This window comes from Lutra lutra, chromosome 5 (genome assembly GCF_902655055.1).
Source record: "Lutra lutra chromosome 5, mLutLut1.2, whole genome shotgun sequence".
Classification (NCBI taxonomy): Eukaryota; Metazoa; Chordata; class Mammalia; order Carnivora; family Mustelidae; genus Lutra; species Lutra lutra.
Window position 1 is genome coordinate 151,388,692 of NC_062282.1, and position 20,729 is coordinate 151,409,420.

At 45.6% G+C, this 20,729-nt stretch overlaps 1 protein-coding gene across 8 annotated transcripts in view; it reads right to left on the minus strand.

Annotated features, from left to right (window-relative positions):
* The window catches only part of MRNIP (MRN complex interacting protein), a 24,932-nt gene extending 4,824 nt beyond the window's left edge, over positions 1 to 20,108 (minus strand). The window contains exons 1-7 of one of the 8 annotated variants that reach the window (XM_047730235.1): positions 19,924 to 20,108; positions 17,418 to 17,477; positions 11,720 to 11,808; positions 7,614 to 7,689; positions 6,121 to 6,275; positions 5,412 to 5,499; positions 4,159 to 4,168 (exon numbers count right to left, since the gene is read on the minus strand). In XM_047730235.1, the coding sequence (XP_047586191.1) occupies positions 4,159 to 4,168; positions 5,412 to 5,499; positions 6,121 to 6,275; positions 7,614 to 7,689; positions 11,720 to 11,808; positions 17,418 to 17,477; positions 19,924 to 19,989 (544 nt within the window). In that variant the 5' untranslated portion in view covers positions 19,990 to 20,108. The other 7 variants (XM_047730236.1, XM_047730228.1, XM_047730230.1 and 4 more) reach the window with 7 other exon arrangements.
* Positions 20,109 to 20,729: the final 621 nt, after the last annotated feature.

Genomic DNA, 20,729 nt, shown 5'->3' on the forward strand with positions numbered 1-20,729 from the left:
TTATGGCTCTTAGAATGTGTTTGAACTTATGCAGCCATTAATTTAATACAGACTGCCATACGTACAGCTCTTGTTCTGTATGAACCCAACAGTAATCACAAATCAAAAATCTAGGATAGTTAAAAAAAAAAACTACAAAAAACTGGGGCGCCTGGGTGACTCAGGTTAAGTGTCCAGCTCTTGATTCCGGCTCAGGTGGTGAGGGCAGGGTTGTGGGACTGAGCACCATGTTGGGCTCCACTGCCCTCAGCAGGGAGTCGGCTCCAGATTCTCTCTCCCTCTGCCCCCGCCCCCACCGACACTCTCTCTGTAAAATTAAAAATCCTAAAAAAAAGAAAAAAAAAAGCTATGACAGATGCACAAAGAATAGAAAGGAACCTAAGCACAACACTAAGGAAAGGAACAGAGAAGAACCACGAAAACAACCAGGAATAACAAAATGGCAGTAAACACGTACTATTGATAATTATCTTAAATCGTCTCAGTGCTCCAGTCAAAAGGTATGGGGTAACTGAACGGATAAAAAGGCTATGTGCTGCCTACAAGAGTCACTTCAGACCTAAAGACAGACTGAAAGTGAAGGGACAGGAAAAGATACACCATGCAAATGGAAGTGAAAAGAAAGCTGCAGTAGCAATACTTCATCAGAAAAAGTAGACTTAAGGACTATATGGGCATTACATAGTGATAAAGGGATCAGCCCAACAAAAGGAGGTAACAGCTGTAAGTATCCGTGCACCCAACATCAGAGGAACACCTAAACCCGTAAGTATTAACAGACGAAGGGGAGAAGTTGACAGTAATAGAATAATTGTAGGGGACTTTAACGCCTCTATTACATCGATGGACAGATTATGCACATGGAAAATCAATAAGGAAATGGTGGCTTTGAAAGACACAGAGGTACTTAGCAGACACATACAGAACATTCCATCTAAGAAAAGCAGAATACATATTCTTTTCAAGTATACACGGAACTATCTCCAGGAGAGGTCACATGTTAGGCTCCGAAACAAGTCTCAATAAATTTAAGAAGATTGACATCACATCAAACATCTTTTCCAACCATACTCTATGAAACTAAATCAATGACCAGAAAAGAACTGGAAAAAACACAAACATATGGAGGCTAACAACATGTTACTAAACAACCAGTGGCTCAACCATGAAATTAAAGAGGAAAAAAAAAATACACGGAGATTAAAGAAAATGAAACACAATGGTCCAAAATCTTTGGGATGCAGGAAAATCAGTTTTAAGATGGAAGTTTATAGCAATACAGGCCTCCCTCAAGAACAATAAAAATCTCAGGGGATACCTGGGTGGCCCAGTCAGCTAAGCATCTGCCTTCAGCTCAGGTCATGATCCCACGGTCCTGGGATGGAGCCCCGCATCATGCTCTCTGCTCAGTAAGGAGCCTGCTTCTCCCTCTCCATCTGCCCCTGTTCCATGGTCTCTCTCAAATACATAAATAAATACAATCTTTTAAAAAAGGAGAACGATAAACATCTCAAATAATCTAATCTTACACCTTAAAGGAACTAGAAAGAAAAAGAACAAAGCCCAAAGTTAGTAGAAGGAAGGACTCAAAAACAGAGCAGCAAAAAAGGAAAAAGAGACTAAGAAAACAACAGGAAAGACAAATGAAACCAAGAGCTGGTTCTCTGAAAAATAAAATTGGTACATCTTTAGCTAGACTCATCAACTAAACTCAAATACATAAGATCAGAAATGAAAGAGGAGAGGTAGCAACCATCATCACAGAAACACAAGACTCTGAGACTACCATTAAAAAATTATATGACAACAAGTTGGACCGCCTAGAAGCATTACATAAATTCCTAGAAACAAATCTTTCAAAAATGAATCAGGAAGAAATAGAAAATTTGAACAGACCAATTAGTAGTGATGAAATAGAATTTGTAATAAAAAAAATTCCCAACAAACCAAAGTCCAGGACCAGAAGGCTTCACAGGTGAATTCTAGCAAACATTTAAAGACTTAATACTTATTTTCTTTACACTACTCCAAAAAATTGAAGAGGAAAGAAAATTTCTAAATTCATTTTATGAGCCTTCTACCAGCATCACCCTGATACCAAAACCAGAAAAGGCACTATGTAAAAAGAAAATTATGGACCAAAATCCCTAATGAACATAGATGCAAAAATCGTCAACAAAATCTCAGTAACCCAAATTCAGTAATACATTAGAAGGATCATTCAGCACGATCAAGCAGGATTTATTCCAGTTACACCAGGGTCATTCAATATTTGCAATTCAATGGGACATATCGCATCAAGACTAAAGATAAAAACCATATAGTCACCCCAACAGATGCATAAAAAGCATCTGTCAAAATACAGCATCTACTCAGGATAAAAAAAAAAAAAACAAAACTCTCAACAAAATGGGTTTGGAGGAAACATACTTCAACATAATAACAGCCACAGATGTCAAACCCATAGTTAACACCATACCAAATGGCACAGAAGTGAAAGCGTTTCCTCTAAGAACTCAGGAACAAGACAAGGATGTCCACTCTCACTACTTCTATCCAACACAGTACTAGAAGTCCTATCACAGCAGTCAGACAAGGAAAAGAAATAAAAGGCATCTGAATTGGTAAGGAAGAAGTAAATTCCCTATTTACAGGTGACATGATACTTTATACAGAGAACCCTAAGGACTCCACCTACAAACTTCTAGAACTGATAAATGAATTCAGTGAAGTTACAAAATGAATATACAGAAATCTGTTGTGTTTCTATACACTAATAACGAAATAGCAAAAAGAAAAAAAAAACAAAAATAAAAAACAAAAAGGGAGGCCTGGCTCACTTGGTTAAGCGTCTGCCTTCGGCTCAGGTCATGATCCCAGGATCCTGGGATGGAGCCCTGCACTGGGCAGGGAGCCTGCTTTTCCCTCTCCCCACCCACCTCGTGTTCTCTCTTGCTATTGCCTCTCTCAAATAAATAAATTAAAAAAAAAAGAGTAAAATACTTAGGAATAAATTTAACCAAGGAGGTGAAAGGTCCATACTCTGAAAACCAAGATGCTGATGAAAGAAACAAGATGACACAAACAAATGGAAAGATAAACCATGCTCATGGATGGGAAGGGCCAATATAGTTAAAATGTCCATACTACCCTAAGCATTCTATGAAATTCAGTGCAATCCACAAGAAAATACCAATACTATTTTTCACAGAACTCGAACAGATAATCCTTAAATTTGTATGGGATCCAAAAGACCTTGAATAGCAAAAGCAAACTTGAGAAAGAAAAATACCTATCCCAGATTTCAAGATATAGTACAAAGGTATCGTAATCAAAACAGAATGGTTCTGGCATAAAAAGCTGACACATAGATCAATGGTACATAACAGAAAGTTCAGAATTAAACCCACAATTCTATGGCCAGATAATCAAGGATGAAAGAGGCAAGAATATACAATGGGCCAAAGAGAGTCTCTTCAATGAAAGGTGGTGAGAAAATGGGACCGCTTTCTTACATGATATGAGAAAATAAATTCAAAGTGGATTAAAGACCTAAATGTGGGGCGCCTGGGTGGCTCAGTGGGTTAAGCCGCTGCCTTCGGCTCAGGTCATGATCTCAGGGTTCTGGGATCGAGTCCCGCATCGGGCTCTCTGCTCGGCGGGGAGCCTGCTTCCCTCTCTCTCTCTCTCTCTGCCTGCCTCTCTGTCTACTTGTGATCTCTCTCTGTCAAATAAATAATAAATTAAAAAAAAAAAAAAAAAAAAAAAGACCTAAATGTGAGAAATGAAACCATGAAACTCCTAAAAGAAAACATAGCCAGTAAGCTGCTGGACATTGGCCTTAGCAACGTATTTATGGTTATGTCTTCTCAGGCAAGGGAAACAAGAGCAAAAATAAAATACTGGGAGTACATAAAAATAAAAAGCTTTTGCATAGTGAAGGAAGCCATTAACAAAATGAAAAGACAACATACTGAATGGAAGAAGATTTTCACAAACAATGTACCTGAAAACATCCTTAATATATAAAGAACTTATAAACACCAAAACCCCAAATAATCCAATTAAAAAATGGGCAGAGGACCTGAATAGACATTTTCCCAAAGAAGAGATACAGATAGGTAACAGACACATGAAAAGATGCTCAACATCACTCACCATCAGGGAACTGCAAATCAAAACCCCGAGATTATCCTCACACCTGTCAGAATGGGTAGTACCAAGAAGACAAGAAATAACAAGTATTGGGGAAGATGTGGAGAAAGGGAACTCTTGTGCAGTGTTGGTGGAAATGTACATTGGTGCAGCCATTGAGGAAAACTGTATGGAATTTCTTCCAAAAATTAAAAATAGAAAATCATATGATCCAGTAATTTCATTACCCATGAGAGCAACACTAGTTGAAAAGATCTACGCACCCCTATGTTTGCTGCAGCATTATTTACAACAGCCAAGATAGGGATGCAGCCCAAGTGTCCACTGATGGGTGAATTGAAAGAGAAGATGTGGTGTGTACCTACATAATGGAATATTACTCAGGCAGAAAAAAGAACTCATAAGTACAGAGAACCGGTGGTGGCCCAAGGGGAAGGGGACGAAGGGATGGGCAAAACAGATGAAGGGTATTGAGTGGTACAAACTTCTGGTGAAAAATAAGTAAGGAGATGAAAAATATAGCAGAGGGCATAGAGTCAGTAATATTGTAACAACGTGTGCCGATGGACGATGACTGGCCTGGTGAGCACGGACTCAAGTACTAAACTGCCAGATCACTGTGTTGTGCCCCTGGAAGTAATATACCATCATCTGTCAACCATACTTCAAAAATGAAAATAGAAACAAGACCGGGGGGGGGTGCCTGGGTGGCTCAGTGGGTTAAAGCCTCTGCCTTCAGCTCAGGTCATGATCTCAGGGTCCTGGGATCGAGCCCTGAACTGGGCTTTCTGCTCAGCAGGGAGCCTGCTTTCTCCTCTCTCTCTGCCTACTTGCGATCTCTGTTAAATTAAAAAACAAACAGAAAAACAAAAGAGCAGGTCCTAGGTGAGGACAGTGCCTCGATGCACAAGGACCACCTGGGTGGGTGACGACGAGGCTGAGAACAGCTCTTTGGAAGTCTGGGGCAGGTCCCATGCTGGACAGTCAGACAAAGACCTGCCCCGGCACGTCAAGGGAAGAGAATGGTCCTGACTCAGAAAAGCCCTACTGCTCAACCTTGGTTGATTCCAAGGCAACAAGCTGTCCTTGTGCCCAGCAGCTCACATCACTGAGACTCGGCATGGCAGGGAGATGGTCAGGCCAGAGAACGAGGATGGTTTAAGTCAGAGCAGACAAAACACTCGGGTAGTTAGCAATTCTTTGTGTGTTTCATGGTTACCGGGACCAGAAGAGAAACACTGTCCTTAATCACTGACCTTCTGGGGCTCCAAGGTAACCTCAGAATCACCTAGGTTCTGGACATCAGGGCTGGGTGGAGGCTGGCCTGTGCTCTGGCTCCATTTCCTGGTAGAGAGAAAGCACTGCCAAGAATCCAGTCCTGTCACCATACTTGGGGTCATCCCAGCACAGGTAGGGGCCTGTCCTCCCATACAGCCTCCCACCCAGGTGGCCGCTCAACTTCTGCTCGGCTGCCAAGAGCAGGCTGCCCGATGACACCCAAGGCAGCCCACTTCTCTGCCCCAGAGCTTGTAGTTGCTAGAAAGTTCTTACTTTGAACTGGAATCTAACTCCCAATATCACTTGCCCTGTAGGGGCCACCCTGGTTCTAGACCAGGTACTGTCTCCGAAGACTCATGGAAACTAGAGGAGCACAGACCTACAAAAGGTCAGGTCTTCCCTGCTGTAGGCTACAAGCTCCCAGAACCGAGAACCACCCTGGCCACACTGCACTTTGTGTGCAGTCACAAGGATGTGAGCACCATAAAAGGCGCCTGTGCTGGCATCCTACCCGACCCTGACCACCACACAGCAGCACTTGGGACCCCGCAAGGCCAAGAAGGGCTTGGTGGTGACGGCACCTCCCACCAGGCTGCTCTACGCTGCTGACTGCCAGAGGCCACTTGTCACTCCCTGTGAGACACCGTGGGGACAGGGCGGTGGCTGGATCAGTGACGAGCTCGGCACCTTTTTTTAGGCAGGCCTGTGTTGAAGGAAGGCTCTGGCTTCTCTGTCCTGGACGAGGGTGGGCTCTCGAAACACACGCCTCCTTCCATCCCCAGCCCTTTCGAGTCTTTTTCCAGATACTTCAGCCAGCGGTTCTCTGAGGACTGGGGTTTTTCCTGCAGGATTGGGAAGCAAGTTTATTCTCAGGACCCATATCTGCCCTGGCACCAGGAAAGGCATTGTGTGTGTGTGTGTGATGGGGGGTGAAAATGGGGAGATGGACGTCCTATGGCACACTGGGGGCTGTGCACTGGCACAGAGCGTGGGAAAGCTGCTGGACACGACTCATCAAGGAACTTTCCAAATGTCCACGCTCCTGGACCTAGTGGTTCCAAAGGAAGACAAAAGCACAAAAAGGCTCATCCAAGTGACATAAATCAGAGTGAAAACTCACCACAGCAAAAATCTGGAAATAATCTACATGCCCATTCATCATGGGGTAAGTACCTCCACTATATTCTGTAGATACTGGGCATCACTGCAGACTCTACAGCAAGGGAACAACACACGTGAAAACTCCGGGGCGCAAACTAGGATTTCTCATAATCGTGATGATGTGAGATGGAGTCCCTCAGCAGACAAAACCGGAAACAGAGCGCCAACCATGTGAGAGTTGTGTTAAAGTGGCGTATGAGCAACACTCCCGTTTATAATAAAAATATGGAGGGCACATGAGTGGCTCAATGGGTTAAGCCTCTGCCTTCGGCTCAGGTCATGATCTCGGGGTCCTGGGATTGAGCCCCGCATCGGGCTCTCTGCTCAGCAGGGAGCCTGCTTCCCTCTCTGTCTCTACCTGCCTCTCTGCCTACCTGTGATCTCTCTCTCTGTCAAATAAATAGATTTAAAAAAAAAATCTAAAAAAAAAATATGGAAAGCCAGCAGAGGGAGGACGTTGCCAATGCGATTCTGTGAGCAGAGACGGGATCTGTCCTCCGGTGGGCGGGGAACCTCTGACAGCTGTTCCCATGCCCCGGGCCCTGGCAGGACAGTGTTCCGTGTACCCACAGCACCCTGTGTACCCATGGTGTCACCTCCTCCGTCACTCAAGCTCTGACACACACCACCCACCCACCATGGCCTGAGCACCTACTTTACTGGGCACTGGGGCAGAAAACTGGATGGGGGCCCCATGGGGAGGCTCTGTCTGGAGAAAGGGAACATGAAAGCCAGGGACTCTGCAACAGCATCTTTCCCCTAGCTGAGGTGTGCCCAGAGCGCAACGGGGCCATGGGGAGAAACACGAGGAGGTGAAGTTCAGGTGAAGTTCAGAGAGCTCCTAGCCAAAGACAACGCCCTTTTCAGAGTCCCGTAATAACCACTACACACGGCTGTCTCCAGCCTCACCAAAGGGATGGGTTTACTTTGTGTTCCCTGCAGCTTTAAGCCAGTGTGTGTTACGGACAGCATTTGTTGCACAAAAGACCAACAAGAGAACCCCTCTGGGACATACTTACCTGCACACTCTCACGCTCAGCCTGCCTGGGCCCCGCATTTTCCTCTTCATCAACATTTCCAGGTTCTTCCAGAGACCTCAGTGAAAGATTATACATGTGTCCTTAGTGAAATGACCCGGGAGACAAAGGGCAAGGAGATGGAGATGCCAGGATGTGCATACTTGACAATGGATATCAAGGACTGCTCTAGGGATCTTAGGATCTTATGTCTGTTGTTTTGATGTAATCTGGTGATACTCAAACAGTTCAGAAGGGCCTGCGAGGAGGGACCCTTTGTTGTTCAGATTTAGGCTGGTCAAGCCGTCCATCAACAAGAAAGGTGACACGGGCAGAAAGGGCCGACTCTTCACCTAGACAGACCTGTGTTTGCATCCTGGCTTTGCAAGTGACTGCCCGTCACTGTGACAGTGTGACTTTGGGTTCGTCAGTGTACCCCAGTTCCCTCTCCACAAACACAAGATGGCGTGGGTGACTATGAAGATGAAAGAGATGACATGTGCCCGTGCCTTGCTGAGGGTCTGGGATAGAGGAACGTCAGCGGAAGCCTTATAGCAGAGTCCCTCCCGTCAGCAAAGGCGAGGAGGTGTCCGCTGCACAGTTATACAAGTATGTCTTCAGAGTTCTACCTTTATGAGTGAGGATAGACACTGTGTGTGTGTCACAGTGACTTCTGCCAGTCTCCCTGGGGCAGCAGGGTCCTCTTGACACATAGAGAGTGGGGGGCCATGGCCTCCATGGCCTCTGAGGGGCATGACTGGCCAGGAGAACACTTACTGTGCCTGCGCCGGAGGCTGGAGCAAAGCCACGCGCCCCCCACGTCGGACAGGGTGGTTACATCGAACCATCAGACGGGACCTCTCTCCAGTGAGCGGCCGAGTGTGGGCATCTGGTCTTCAGTTTCTTCACTGGTACGCAGACATCCATGATCTTCACAGAGCGATTATAAAGAGGCAACGGGAGCATGCACATCCAACACCTACCCGGCCATGGGGCTGATACTCTGGCGTTCACTTGAGCCGTGTCCTACCAGCTACCGGCCAGACCTCTGCTCACCTTTCTGATTCACGGACTCAACTCCAACAAAGGACAGTTCTCAACAGTCTGAAGATAGCAGTCTGTCTTCTCGCTTTAAAGTTACCACTGAGAAGTTCGGCCTCTGCTGTTCCTTTGTAGGCAATCTCTCTTTTCTCCAGCTACTTTTCAGCTCTTCCCTTTGTCTTCTGTGTTCTGTAATTTTATCATGTTCCTGTGTCTAAGGGCAGATTTTTTTTAACCTTAAAAATTAACTTAAGGTAGGACATACACTAAAATTTAAGTGTATAGTTAGATGAGCTTTGATGAATTATATCTTTGAAACTATTATCCAATTAAGATTGAGAAAAAAAATTTTAATTGAGATATAATGGACAACATATGGAAAATTTTCATCACCCCCAGAAATTCTCATATGTGTCTTTAGAGGCAATTCTCCTCTACCTCAGAAAACCACTGATCCCTATAATATGTAGACTTTTGTGTCTGGCTTCTCTCACTTAGCAATGTTTCTGAGATTTGCCTGTTATTTTGAATATTGTATCATCCCACTGCAGGAACATACCTGTAATTTATTTATCCATTTACCTTCTGATTTATCTCTATGTCTAGCCTTTCACCAATAGCGCACTGTCTCAATTACTATAGCATTATAGTAGATCTTGAAACCAGGCTGCACAAGTCCTCCAGCTCTGTCTTGGTAAATTATAGGTACTATATATATATTTTTTAAGATTTTATTTATTTATTTGACAGGGAGAGAGAGATCACAAGTAGGCAGAGAGAGAGGGAAGCAGGCTCCCCGCTGAGCAGAGAGCCCAACGTGGGGCTTGATCCCAGGACCCCGAGACCACGACCCAAGCCGAAGGCAGAGGCTTCACCTGCTGAGCCACCCAGGTGCCCCAAGGTACTGTATTTCTATATAATAGGATCAGTTTGTCAATTTTTGCAAAAAAAAGAAGCCCACTGGAATTTTGACTTGGATTAGGCTATCTCTACCAATTTAAGATAAACTGAAATCTTCGTGATATTGAGTTTTCCAATCCATAGCATGTTATATCTTTTCGTTAATTTAGCTCTTTTTTAATTTCTCTCAGCAATGTTTTGTAGTTTTTACTGAACAGATCTTGCATATATTTTGTTATATTTATCCCTACATATCTAATTTTTTGATGCTGTCCTAAATTGTATTTGATTTAAAAAATAATTTTCCGGGGTGCCTGGGTGGCTCAGTTGGTTAAGTCTTTGGTTCAGGTCATGATCCCAGGTCTGGGATTGAGCCCCACATTGGACTCTCTGCTCAGCAGGAAGCCTGCTTCTCCCTCTCCCACTCCCCCTGCTTGTGTTCCCTCTCTCACTGTCTCTCTCTGTCAAATAAATAAAATCTTTAAAATTTTTTTTTCTAATTGCTCATAGCATTTATATAGAAATAATTTAATTTTACCTATTGACTTCTTTAGATTTTATTTATTTATATGAGGGGGAGAGAGAGAGAGAGACTGCACAAGTTAGGGGAGAGGCCAGGAGCAGGGGAGGGACAAGCAGACTCCCTGCTGAGCATGGAGCCCTATGCAGGGCTCAATCCCAGGACCCTGAGATCATGACCTGAGCTGAAGTCAAATGCTTAACAGACTGACCCACCCATGTGCTCCTGTATGTTAAATTTGTATTGTTGTGATCTTGGTAAAATATTAGCTCTAGTAGCATTTGTATAAGTTCATTAGGATTTCCTTATATACAACCATGTTGTTTGCAAATAAAATAATGACGTTATCCAGTTTGAGATTTATTGTTTCCTAAATCGAAGAATGTAAGACTATGAATCTGGAAAATGCTTTAGTCTTTTCTCTTCAGATATTGCCTCTGCCCCACTTTCTTTATTCTCTCTCACTGGAACTCTTCCCTGTAGCTTCCATGTTTCTCAACTCACATTTTCCGTCTTTTTATTTCTGTGTTGCATTGTGAATACTTTCTTCAGATTTTGCTCCCATTTCACTGATTGTCTCTTCAGCTACATTTAATGCTAAACCTGTCCACTGAATTTTTAATTTCAATGATTATATTTTTCATTTCTATAAACTCTTTCTGGTTGTCTGTCACCTACTTGGGCATTTTTAAAAGTCCTTTGCTTCCTTTTTTTTTTTTTTTTTTTCACTCTATCCCCAATGTGGGGCTTGAATTCATGACCCTGAGATCAAGAGTTGCATGCTCTACTGACTGAACCAGCCAGGTGGCCTGAAGTCCTTTACTTTTTATATTATCAACACTGTCTTTTATCTCATTAAATGTATCAAATATACATTCTGTAGTCTGAAGTCTCTGTGGGTCTCACTTTTCTGTTGTTTCTGTTCTCTTTTGCTCATGATGACATATCTCCTTGAGTGTTTAATGATTTTTGAACTCTGAGTATATGCTTCCTGGAATTTTATCTGCAGAAATTCTTTCAGGCCTGGGTTGAAGATGTATGCTCCAAAGGCGCTGCATTTACCTTTGCTTCCTTGGACGATTTAAAAATAAATTCTCAGCTTGAGGCTTTTCACACAGAGCATGTAAAAGGCTGAAAAGCCACGTGACCGCTTTCTTGTGTTTATAAATTCCTAGAGAGATAGTTCCATTCCCCATGCCAAGGCCAACATGCTCCCCATTGCAGAAAGGGTGTATTTCTAGTTCATTTGCTCATCCACTGAGGGTGTAGTATTTTGGGGACTCAACTGTAGGTGGTGGTCTCCTACTGACCCTCCCACATTGACCAGGCCATAGGCCTTGTCTTTGTCCCCCACACCCTTCCTAGCCATATAAATGGGAGCTCCAGAGCAGCTCAGGCACTTACTCTCTGGACTTTGGCTTTTGCTTTATTTTTGACTTCTGATATTTCATTTACTTCCCTGCCATCTCATCAGGGTACTCAAAATACTACAGTTAGCATTTTTAGTTATTTTCAGTGGGAAGACCCTTCAGGGGAACTAATCATCACATGGAAATCTAAGGGATTTCTCCATCTTCTACTTCCACTAACCATTCAAGGTGAATGCAGGCCAAGACAAGATAACCAGCCCCTTCTCAAACAACTATACCTGAATGCCATCTCTGAAATCTGTCCCTGTAGCAGATTTAATTTTTGGACATGGCGTCTACAGTCAGCACCGGAGCCCTCACCATAAGTCTGAAAAACAAAAAAAAACTGTAAGTTTAAGAAACGTGGATGGAATGCTGAGAAACAGATCCATTAGTGATGTACCTCAGGAAGTGGAAAGCTGTACTTTGCAAGGCCCAGAAGCAACATGCAGAAATCCTGATGACTGACCACTATTTCTGGAGTGATTTATTTACAAACTAACTAAAGTTTGTAGTTTATTTACAATTTATTTATTTGTAGTTTATTTACAAACTAAACTCAGGAACTAATAGTTCTGGGCTATCTGGCTGTCCTTTTTTTTTTTTTTTTTTTTTAAAGATTTTATTTATTTATTTTAAGAGAGAGAGAGCGAGCAAGCGAGCAGGAGAGGGGAGAAGGTCAGAGGGAGAAGCAGACTCCCCATGGAACTGGGAGCCCAATGTAGGACTCAATCCCAGGATTCTGGGATCATGACTTGAGCCGAAGGCAGTCGCTTAACCAACTGAGCCACCCAGGTGCCCCTCTGGCTGTCCTTCTAAAGCACTCAGAACTCTGCATATCAAAGACACACTCAGCCCCAAACCTCACACTAAATGGTTACTGAATGTAAACAAGAAATTTGGAAGAGAAGTAAAACGAACCACCAATAAACATACAATATGATACTTACTATTCACTGATAATCAAAGGAACATAAATCAAAATACAACGAAGTACCTTTTCTTTCCCACCTAGCAATCATTTGTTTAACATTTATTGCATACCTATTATGTGCCAGGCCCCTGGACCAGGTAAGGACAATACAATACAAGAGTGGACAAAAATCACTGTCATGTTGGAGTGTACATTCTAGTGTGAGGAGACAGACAATAAGCATATAACTATGTGGCCATCAGATGATGAGAAGTACTACCCAGGAGAATAAGGCAATGAAAGGGGTAGAGTGGAGACAGAGCAGACAATTTTATATAGGGTTTTCAGGGAACAGATCACTAGGCTGACATCTGAGCACACAACAGGAAAATATGAGGGCCAGAGCCATGTAGGCACCTGGGGGTAGGATTCAACAGAAGCAATGAAAAGGACACGAGAGTAAGGGCCCTGTGCCTGGCACTTTGGGGGAACCATAAGGCAGCCACATGGCTAGACCTGAGTGGTCTGAGGGAAAATGGCAGGAGGTGAGGTCTGAGTGTAGTCCCTACCACAGGCCAAGCTGGCTTTGTGGGCATGAGACCTGTTTTATTGCTGCCATCTTGAAAACATTTTTTTTTTAATTTGAAATTCTTAATAATCTTACCTTTGAACTTGTGTTGCATTAAGTGGAGTCTCATGGGACAATGGGTCGTGTCTGTAAGCAGGGATACACACGCTATGCACGCCCATGGTTTTCTGCTGCACTATTCACTCACAGCATGCTCAATGACCCAGGAGCACAGGATTCCAGCAGACTCACAACAAACATGTGGGAGTGTTCACGGAAAGTCCGAGTGTAGACGCTAAGTGTTTGCTGTCTACACCTGAGTATGGGGGGCACCCACAGCCTGAGAAGCCAGGCTTTCCACAGAATAAGAATCTGCTTCAGATGCAGATAAAAGGCAAGGGTATTCTAAACATACACGGATGACCAAGGAACCCTGTCATATCTTTTATTTCAGTTACTTGCCTAGACAGCTGATCACTGATGCTGAAAAGGAGGACACTGAAGGGAAAGGCAAGAAAGGGAGACCCTCGTTCCTTTCCCTCTCAGTCCTTCCTTACACATCAGGGAGCTGATGAGGGGGAGTGTGGGCAGAATGTGTGCATATCACTAAGTAGAAAAAAGCTGAATTAATTTTGTGCAGCATTTCCACTGTTTTGGGAACAGTGAAATACATAGGCATGTATGAGATCCAAAACCCAAGGAGGACAATCTGGATGATTCTGTATATACAGTAAACACTCTTATGTTATTTGGCTCACAGCTAAATGCTCTTTGCATTTTAAACTGGTGTTGTGGGGTGCCTGGGTGGCTCAGTGGGTTAAAGCCTCTGCTTTCAGCTCAGGTCATGATCCTGGGGTCCTGGGATTGAGCCCCACATCGGGCTTTCTGCTCCACGGAGAGCCTGCTTCCTCCTTTCTGTCTCTGCCTGCCTCTCTGCCTACTTGTGATCTCTCTCCTGTGTCAAATAAATAAATAAAATCTTAAAAAAACAAACAAACTGGTGTTGCACAATACCAATGGTAAAATTCACGCTAATAATTTAAAATACTGGTTTTTCTTAACTTAGGAAGACATGCCACAGTAAATTAAAAACATTATGAGGAGTCAAGAGAGACCAGGAAAGAAAGGAAAAACTTACTATTTTAGTACCTTTCATGGCTTTTTTTTCTGCTTTTGAACAAGGGGCCTAACATTTTCATTTTGTACCAGGCATACTTGGCCCTGTCTGTAGGACCACAGATTTTGCTCTAACCTGGAAGGCTGGGGAGAGTGGCTTGGCCCTGCACACGTTTTAGTGGGACCTGAGGCTGCAGTGCTGAGGGCAGGCTGTGCGCAGCAACAGGGCGGGTAGCAGGGGGTGTCACCAACAGTGGTGTGGCTCCAACCACTGGAGTAGCAAATGGTCAGGCTGGGCGCATCCGCAAAGCAGAGCTGACAAAATCTGCTGATGGACTGGACGAAGAGTGTTTAAAAAAAAAAAAGACGAGTCATGATATCCTCCAGGTTTTAAGCCCAAACAACTAACACATACGTGAGGGGGAGGACTGTGGGAGAGCAGGTGGGTGGGGGCTGGTGAGGCCTTCTGTTTGGAAAGGGGTCTCTGGATGCCTATCCAAGAACCAGTAGAGCCCTTAATGGGAGGTTCAGGGCTGGGCGTGGGGTCCGAGACAGACATCCCAGAACAGTCAGATGACCTCCTCTCAGAGCGCGAAGGGAGTGAGGCCAACAAACTGAGAGCCAGAGCGATTCTCAAATTTAGAAGTTGGCTAGCTTAGAAAGAGCTAGCCAAGAGGACTGAAACCCAGCCAGAGAGACAGCAGGAGAACTAGGAGTGGGATGACTGGAAGTCCAAGTGAACACAGTGTTTGAGGGGGAGGAAATGACAAACTGTGACAGACGCTGCCAATAGGTCAAGTCCCTGGAGGCCTGAGAACTCACTACTGTTTTTAGCAAATGGAGAGCACCGCTGACTTTGACAGGAGCCCTTTTACTGCACTGTGGGGAATAAAAGCCCAGCTGGGGCAAGTTCAAGTGAGAGGGGGAGAGGGGAACTGAAGAACGAAATGAAAAAGCTTTGCAAGACGTTACTTGACATCTGGCATAAATGGCAGGGACCACAGCCAAATGCTAAAATCCTTCTCCCCTCATCTGGGCACAAACTGGACAACGTTTTCTAGTCTTCCTTGCAGTCAAGGGTGGCCAGGAGACAAGGTTCTTTCTAGTGGGATGTGAGCCACTTCCAAGCCTGACCCCTAAAAGCCTCCTGTGTAGCTCCTTCCTGTTTTTGGCCCTCGGTGGCCGCAGGCAGCAGGAGACAGGCCTTGGGGAGTAAGAAGACCTTGAGATGAAGGGGGCCTGGGTACCTGCATGATGGCACCAAGGATGGCCACGCTGTTGCTCTCAATCCCTCCCAGGATTGAACAAGAGAGACAACTCTATCTGTCAGGCTACCACCATTTTGTTGTCTGTTGTGTCACTGTGGCCTAGCCTACAGGAAGCCAGGCTCAACTGCACAGGCACGGAGGTGCGAGAGGAGCTCCCCTCCAGAATTTGGAAATACATGCTGACATGGAAAACAAGCAGCAGTCACTAGCTCACGAGCCCGCTCCTTGTCTTCGGGGTGGGCCTCAGCAACTAAACTGCTGACCAATGACCTGATTGTCCCTACTCCCACCATCCCAGTTGGCTTGACCAGATGTGGCCATCTGGGTCAACGGAGCTGATCAGATTGCTTCTCCCAGTTTATTAATTGGGACTCAGCCACTCTAGTTGGCTTGAAGTGAGAGTCTGTGGTCTGTGGGTGGAGTATGTCACCGTGAACTATCTGGGGAGAGAGAGGAAAGGAAGGAGAGGAGGCAGGGAACAGGGAAGGAAGATACAGGGAGAATCTGGGTGCAAGGAAACCAGGGGAAGAAAAAATGATGCCTGCGTCGTCTGCAGCTTTGTAGTTTCTGGGGCTGGTCCTTCAAGGGCTCAGGGAAGAAACTCCTCCCTTGCAAGCCCCAAGATACCCCGTTACCTTGCCAGTCCTTTTTTTTTTTTTTTTTTTAATTTTGCTGAAGCCATCCTGAAGTGTTCTTTTTGTTTTGTTTTGTTTTGTTTTTTCTATTTGAAACTAAAAGAACCTTGGTCAAAAGATATCCTTTGAAATAGCAATTTGACTTCTAGGAATTTGTCCTAAGGAAATAATTGGTCAAGAAAGAGGTCTTTGTAGGAAGCTTCACCGCAGAGCTGTTCATAACAATGAAAACGAAAATCAGCCTAAATGCCAATCACTGTGGGCTTGGTCATTTTCTGATTCAACAAATATTTACTGGGTGAGCCAGTAAACTTATCATGCCAGGCACTGTGCTACGTGAGAGGGTTTATCAGTAAACAAACCCGGCGAAGCTTGAACTTCCAGGAGATAAATGATACTCACGTAAACACACTCGGACATAATATCTAAACCAGGAAAACGAGAAGAGCTGGGGGAAGCCGCAGCAACACGCACAAAGGCTGTGAGAGTGCGGCGCTGGACCGTTTCAAGGTCTGAAAGGAAAGGCTTTACGGCTGGAGGAGGAGAATGAGAAGCTGAGGCAGAAGTGGCATCAAGGGCCAGAGAAGGTGAGCGAGGGCTCGGTGAGGCAAAGGGTGCAGGACAGTTGGTGGTAGTGAAGAGATGAGGTGGCGCAACAGGAACTCGCCTGCAAAGGACTGAAGTGGCCTCAGTGAGAGATTTTTTCCCGAGCTTCCTTCAGTCCATACACTCTCTCTCGAGTGTCTCCTAACGGCCTCCACTTCCTGACTGAGCCCACCTCACCCGAATGCTGTGCGCACTGACACATACCCACCGGCTGGGTCTGATGGCCCCGGTCATCTCCTTACAGGCCCTGCCTTCTCCTTGCATTTCTCAGTCTAGTTTAATTTTTAATTTTTATTTTTTTAAAGAGATTTTTTTAAAGACAGATCACAAGTAGGCAGAGAGGCAGGCAGAGAAAGAGGAAGGGAAGCAGGCTCGCTGCTTCGCAGAGAGCCCGATGCGGGGCTCAATCCCAGGACCCTGGGATCATGACCTGAGCCGAAGGCACATGCCTTAACCTACTGAGCCACCCAGGCGCCCCTCAGTCTAGTTTTAAATAACCTGTGTGTGTGCATCAGATTCTCTTCCACGTGAGCAGATCTGTGAGGGCAAGAACGACAAAGTTTGGCCTTCCCTTGTTTCTCCTGTGCCTGCACACAGAGGGTGCTCAGTAAATACTTGCTAACTGAATAAATAATGAAGGGAACTTTCTAGCCACTGCTCCATCCAGTTCACTTCCTGAAGGAACAGGAACCCACGGGGCGAAAGTTCTAGATCTAGCGAACTTGGTCCCAATACTGGAATCCTGGGGCTCCACAGTAACACGCTTCTGTAGGGCTGGGTCCCACCCGCTTTCTGGCATGGCTGTTAGAACCCCTGTTTCTCAAGACTCACCCGCAAAAATGACTGCTTCTCTCCACAAGCTTTGCATGTCCACTTCAGACCCTTTTTCTCCTACAATGAAATTCCAGAAATTTGGCTTAGATGATTATTTAAAACAGGTGGAGCTGAATCATAATGATTTTTAAAAATCAATGAAGAATAGAAGCCTAAAAATAAATCACCATATATGTAAAAAAAAAAAAAAAAAAAAAGCTACTATATTATAAAGGTGGCATTTTAGGAATGAGGAAAAAACAGACTATTTAATAAATGGTGCTGGAAAAACTTGCTGTCCATATGCAACAAAGTCAAGTAGATCTCTACTACTTCCACAACCTTTAATTTCAATTCTTGAAAAGTTTAACTAAATGGGTTCTCTCTTAACATGAAAAAACACCTTACATTCAGCTCTAAAACTGGAAAATCACTACCAACACTCCCATGAAAATCAAGAACAAGCCAAAAATCTCCATTACTATTCAATTTCTGCCAATGGAATTGGGAAAGAAAAAGTAATGAGGTATGAAAACCAGATAGGAGGGAAAAAATAACATTATATATATGATTTTTTAAAAATATTTATTTATTTGACAGGCAGAGATCACAAGTAGGCAGAGAGGCAGGCAAAGAGAGAGGGAGAAGCAGGCTCCCCGCTGAGCAGAGAGCCTGATGCGGAACTCAATCTCCAAACCCTGGGATCATGACCTGAGCCGAAAGCAGAGGCTTTAACCCACTGAGCCACCCAGGTGCCCCAGATATGATTTATCTACCTGAAAACTCAAGAAAATCAAATGAAAAAGTACTAAGAACAGTAAGACAATTAAATAGAGTGGGGCTGAGTACAAAGTTAATAGAGCCTTTACATAAAGTTAATAGAGCCTTTACATAAGTGAATACCTAGTTAGAAAAGGTAATGGGAGAGTCCATTTATAATAGCAAGAAAGAGTGTTATCAAGGGACACAACGTTGCTTTAAAAAAATGGAATGAAGCTGCATGCTTAACATCAAGATGCCTGGGTTGATATATGAAAATTAATATGAGTATGATCCTAATACAATCAGTCTTCTTGGGGAAGTACCCAAAAGGATTCTAAGGAGGACAGCAGCACCTAAAGCACCTACTACAAATTTTTGTGGGCATATCTGCCGATTCAGCACTTCTGATTCTCTAGCACCTATCTTCAAACACCATAAAAATACCGCTTTCTATGGGTACATCTGGAGGTAAGAAATGCACTTTAAAAAAAAGGTCTGGAAGGACATACAAGTGGCTAGCTCTAGGGGTGTGGAGTCTGGAGAGAGTGTGTGAAATGGTCCCATCTGCAATTACCCTTAACTCTTTTCTCGCTTTAGTTTCAAATAATTTCTCATAGTTGAAAATGACCGTAAGAATGCATACTACAGGGGCGCCTGGGTGGCTCAGTGGGTTAAGCCGCTGCCTTCGGCTCAGGTCATGATCTCAGGGTCCTGGGATCGAGTCCCACATCGGGCTCTCTGCTCAGCAAGAAGCCTGCTTCCCTCTCTCTCTCTGCCTTCCTCTCCATTTACTTGTGATCTCTCTCTGTCAAATAAATAAATAAAAATCTTTATAAAAAAAAAAAGAATGCATACTACATATGTGTAATAACTGAAAAATGGAAACGATTTCCATTGAATCTCAACTCCTAAAACAGTGCAAAAAAGTGAAGTAAAAACAGTTTCTGAGCCCCCTGGTAGCCCTTGGGGGGTCTTAGCAAGCTTACAGGTGATACTGAGCATCTGACTTTTAAACACTCATTTTGAGTGAGTTTGATGTTATCCTTTTCCAGGACACAGCAGACGAGCAGATAACCAGGGGGAAGTGAGAACTGTCAAGAAGTAGGTATGCTGGACGGCAGTATTAGGTGACAGCAAGCAGGAAGATGAAATGCAATCCAGGAGAAAACAGGTTAAGTGACATCCCCTCTCCTGCGTCTTGACAGTCAAGGAAGCAGTACCTTTTGGAAATACCGAGTATCTTGTTTAAAACGCTCCATGCGAGGGTTGTTCACCGTCTGGGGAACAGCCCCTCATCACCGGGAGGGAGACACCACGGAGCTAAGGGCTGGACGGCAGGGCACGCCAAGTCGTGTCTCAGTCTCAAAAACAGTAATCCCTCTCGTAGTGAAATTAAGAGCGAGCCGCTCTGGGAGGGGGCTATCCTCAACCTGCTTTCCCCAACTATCCACAAGAAGCCACGAGGCTGCCTCCGCAAAAACCATTACCCCCGGTTTCTACGCATCTTATAACCATCACGCCGGAAACTTAAAAAAAAAAAAAAAAGCCCGGAACGACGTTCTGGCGGGACAGCAAAACCCAGTCCTCAGGGCCAGTCACCGTCAGGAGTCCCGGCATCCGGGAGACCCAAGCAACCGCACGAGACGGCGTCCGCGCCTGGCGGCCGCAAGGCACACAAAGAACGCCCAGCCCCCCGCGGCCCCGCCAAGTCCTGCCCGCCCTCTCCGCGCCCGGAGGAGGGGGAGGCCGGTGCCCGCCCCACCTGGTGCGCCTGGAAAAGGTGACAGCGGCAGCACCGCAGCACCCAAACGCGCTGTGGGGGAGTCATTGCGGACGCCGTCGCTGCTGCGCACGCGCCCTGTGCTCTTGTCCGTTCCGGCTTCGTCTTCCGCGCGCGTTCGGTGTCCTTTAGACCCCGGCGCGCCTCGCGTGCGCGTGCGCTCTGCGCTTCGGCCCGCCCCTGCAGCGCCTAGCTACCCTCCACGCGTTCGGGCCTCTCTAGCCCGCCTAGCGTCTCGGCGGTCAGCCGTGGTCCCTGTGACTGCCCAGGCAAGGCAGTCGGGCATCGCAAGGGGTTTGGGTCAGCCGGGTCACCACCGACTTGCTGCCCGGAGCAGGCCCGCCCCCGTCTTCGCCGGGGGTCGCTGGGAAGATTGAAGTTGCAAGGGCCGGGCCTCCAGCGCCGCTCCGGGTCCGGCTTCTGCCCGCGCCGTTCCCTCTGCGGCTTCTAGTCGCCCACCGGGAATGGGTGGGCTCCTCCCCGCTGCGGCCCAAACCCTGGGGATCGGGGTTGGAATTCGAAGGACCTCTGGGCGGAGGCGGCCTTTGGTAACCTTTGAGCCCAAGCCCGAGGGCTTCGGAACCGGGGATCCCGGGAGGGTGGCTCATGAGCCCCACGCTTTCCGTAGACGGGAAGCTGCTGGGGACGAAACCAGCCCCCCGGGAAAGCCCCGCCGCGACCCCCTCAAAGGTAGGAGGGGCAGGACCCCTTCTGTCCCAGCCCGGCAGCCCGCCAAGAGTTCCATCACCACACCCTGACAAGGGTCTGGTGGGAGGAACTCTTCTTAA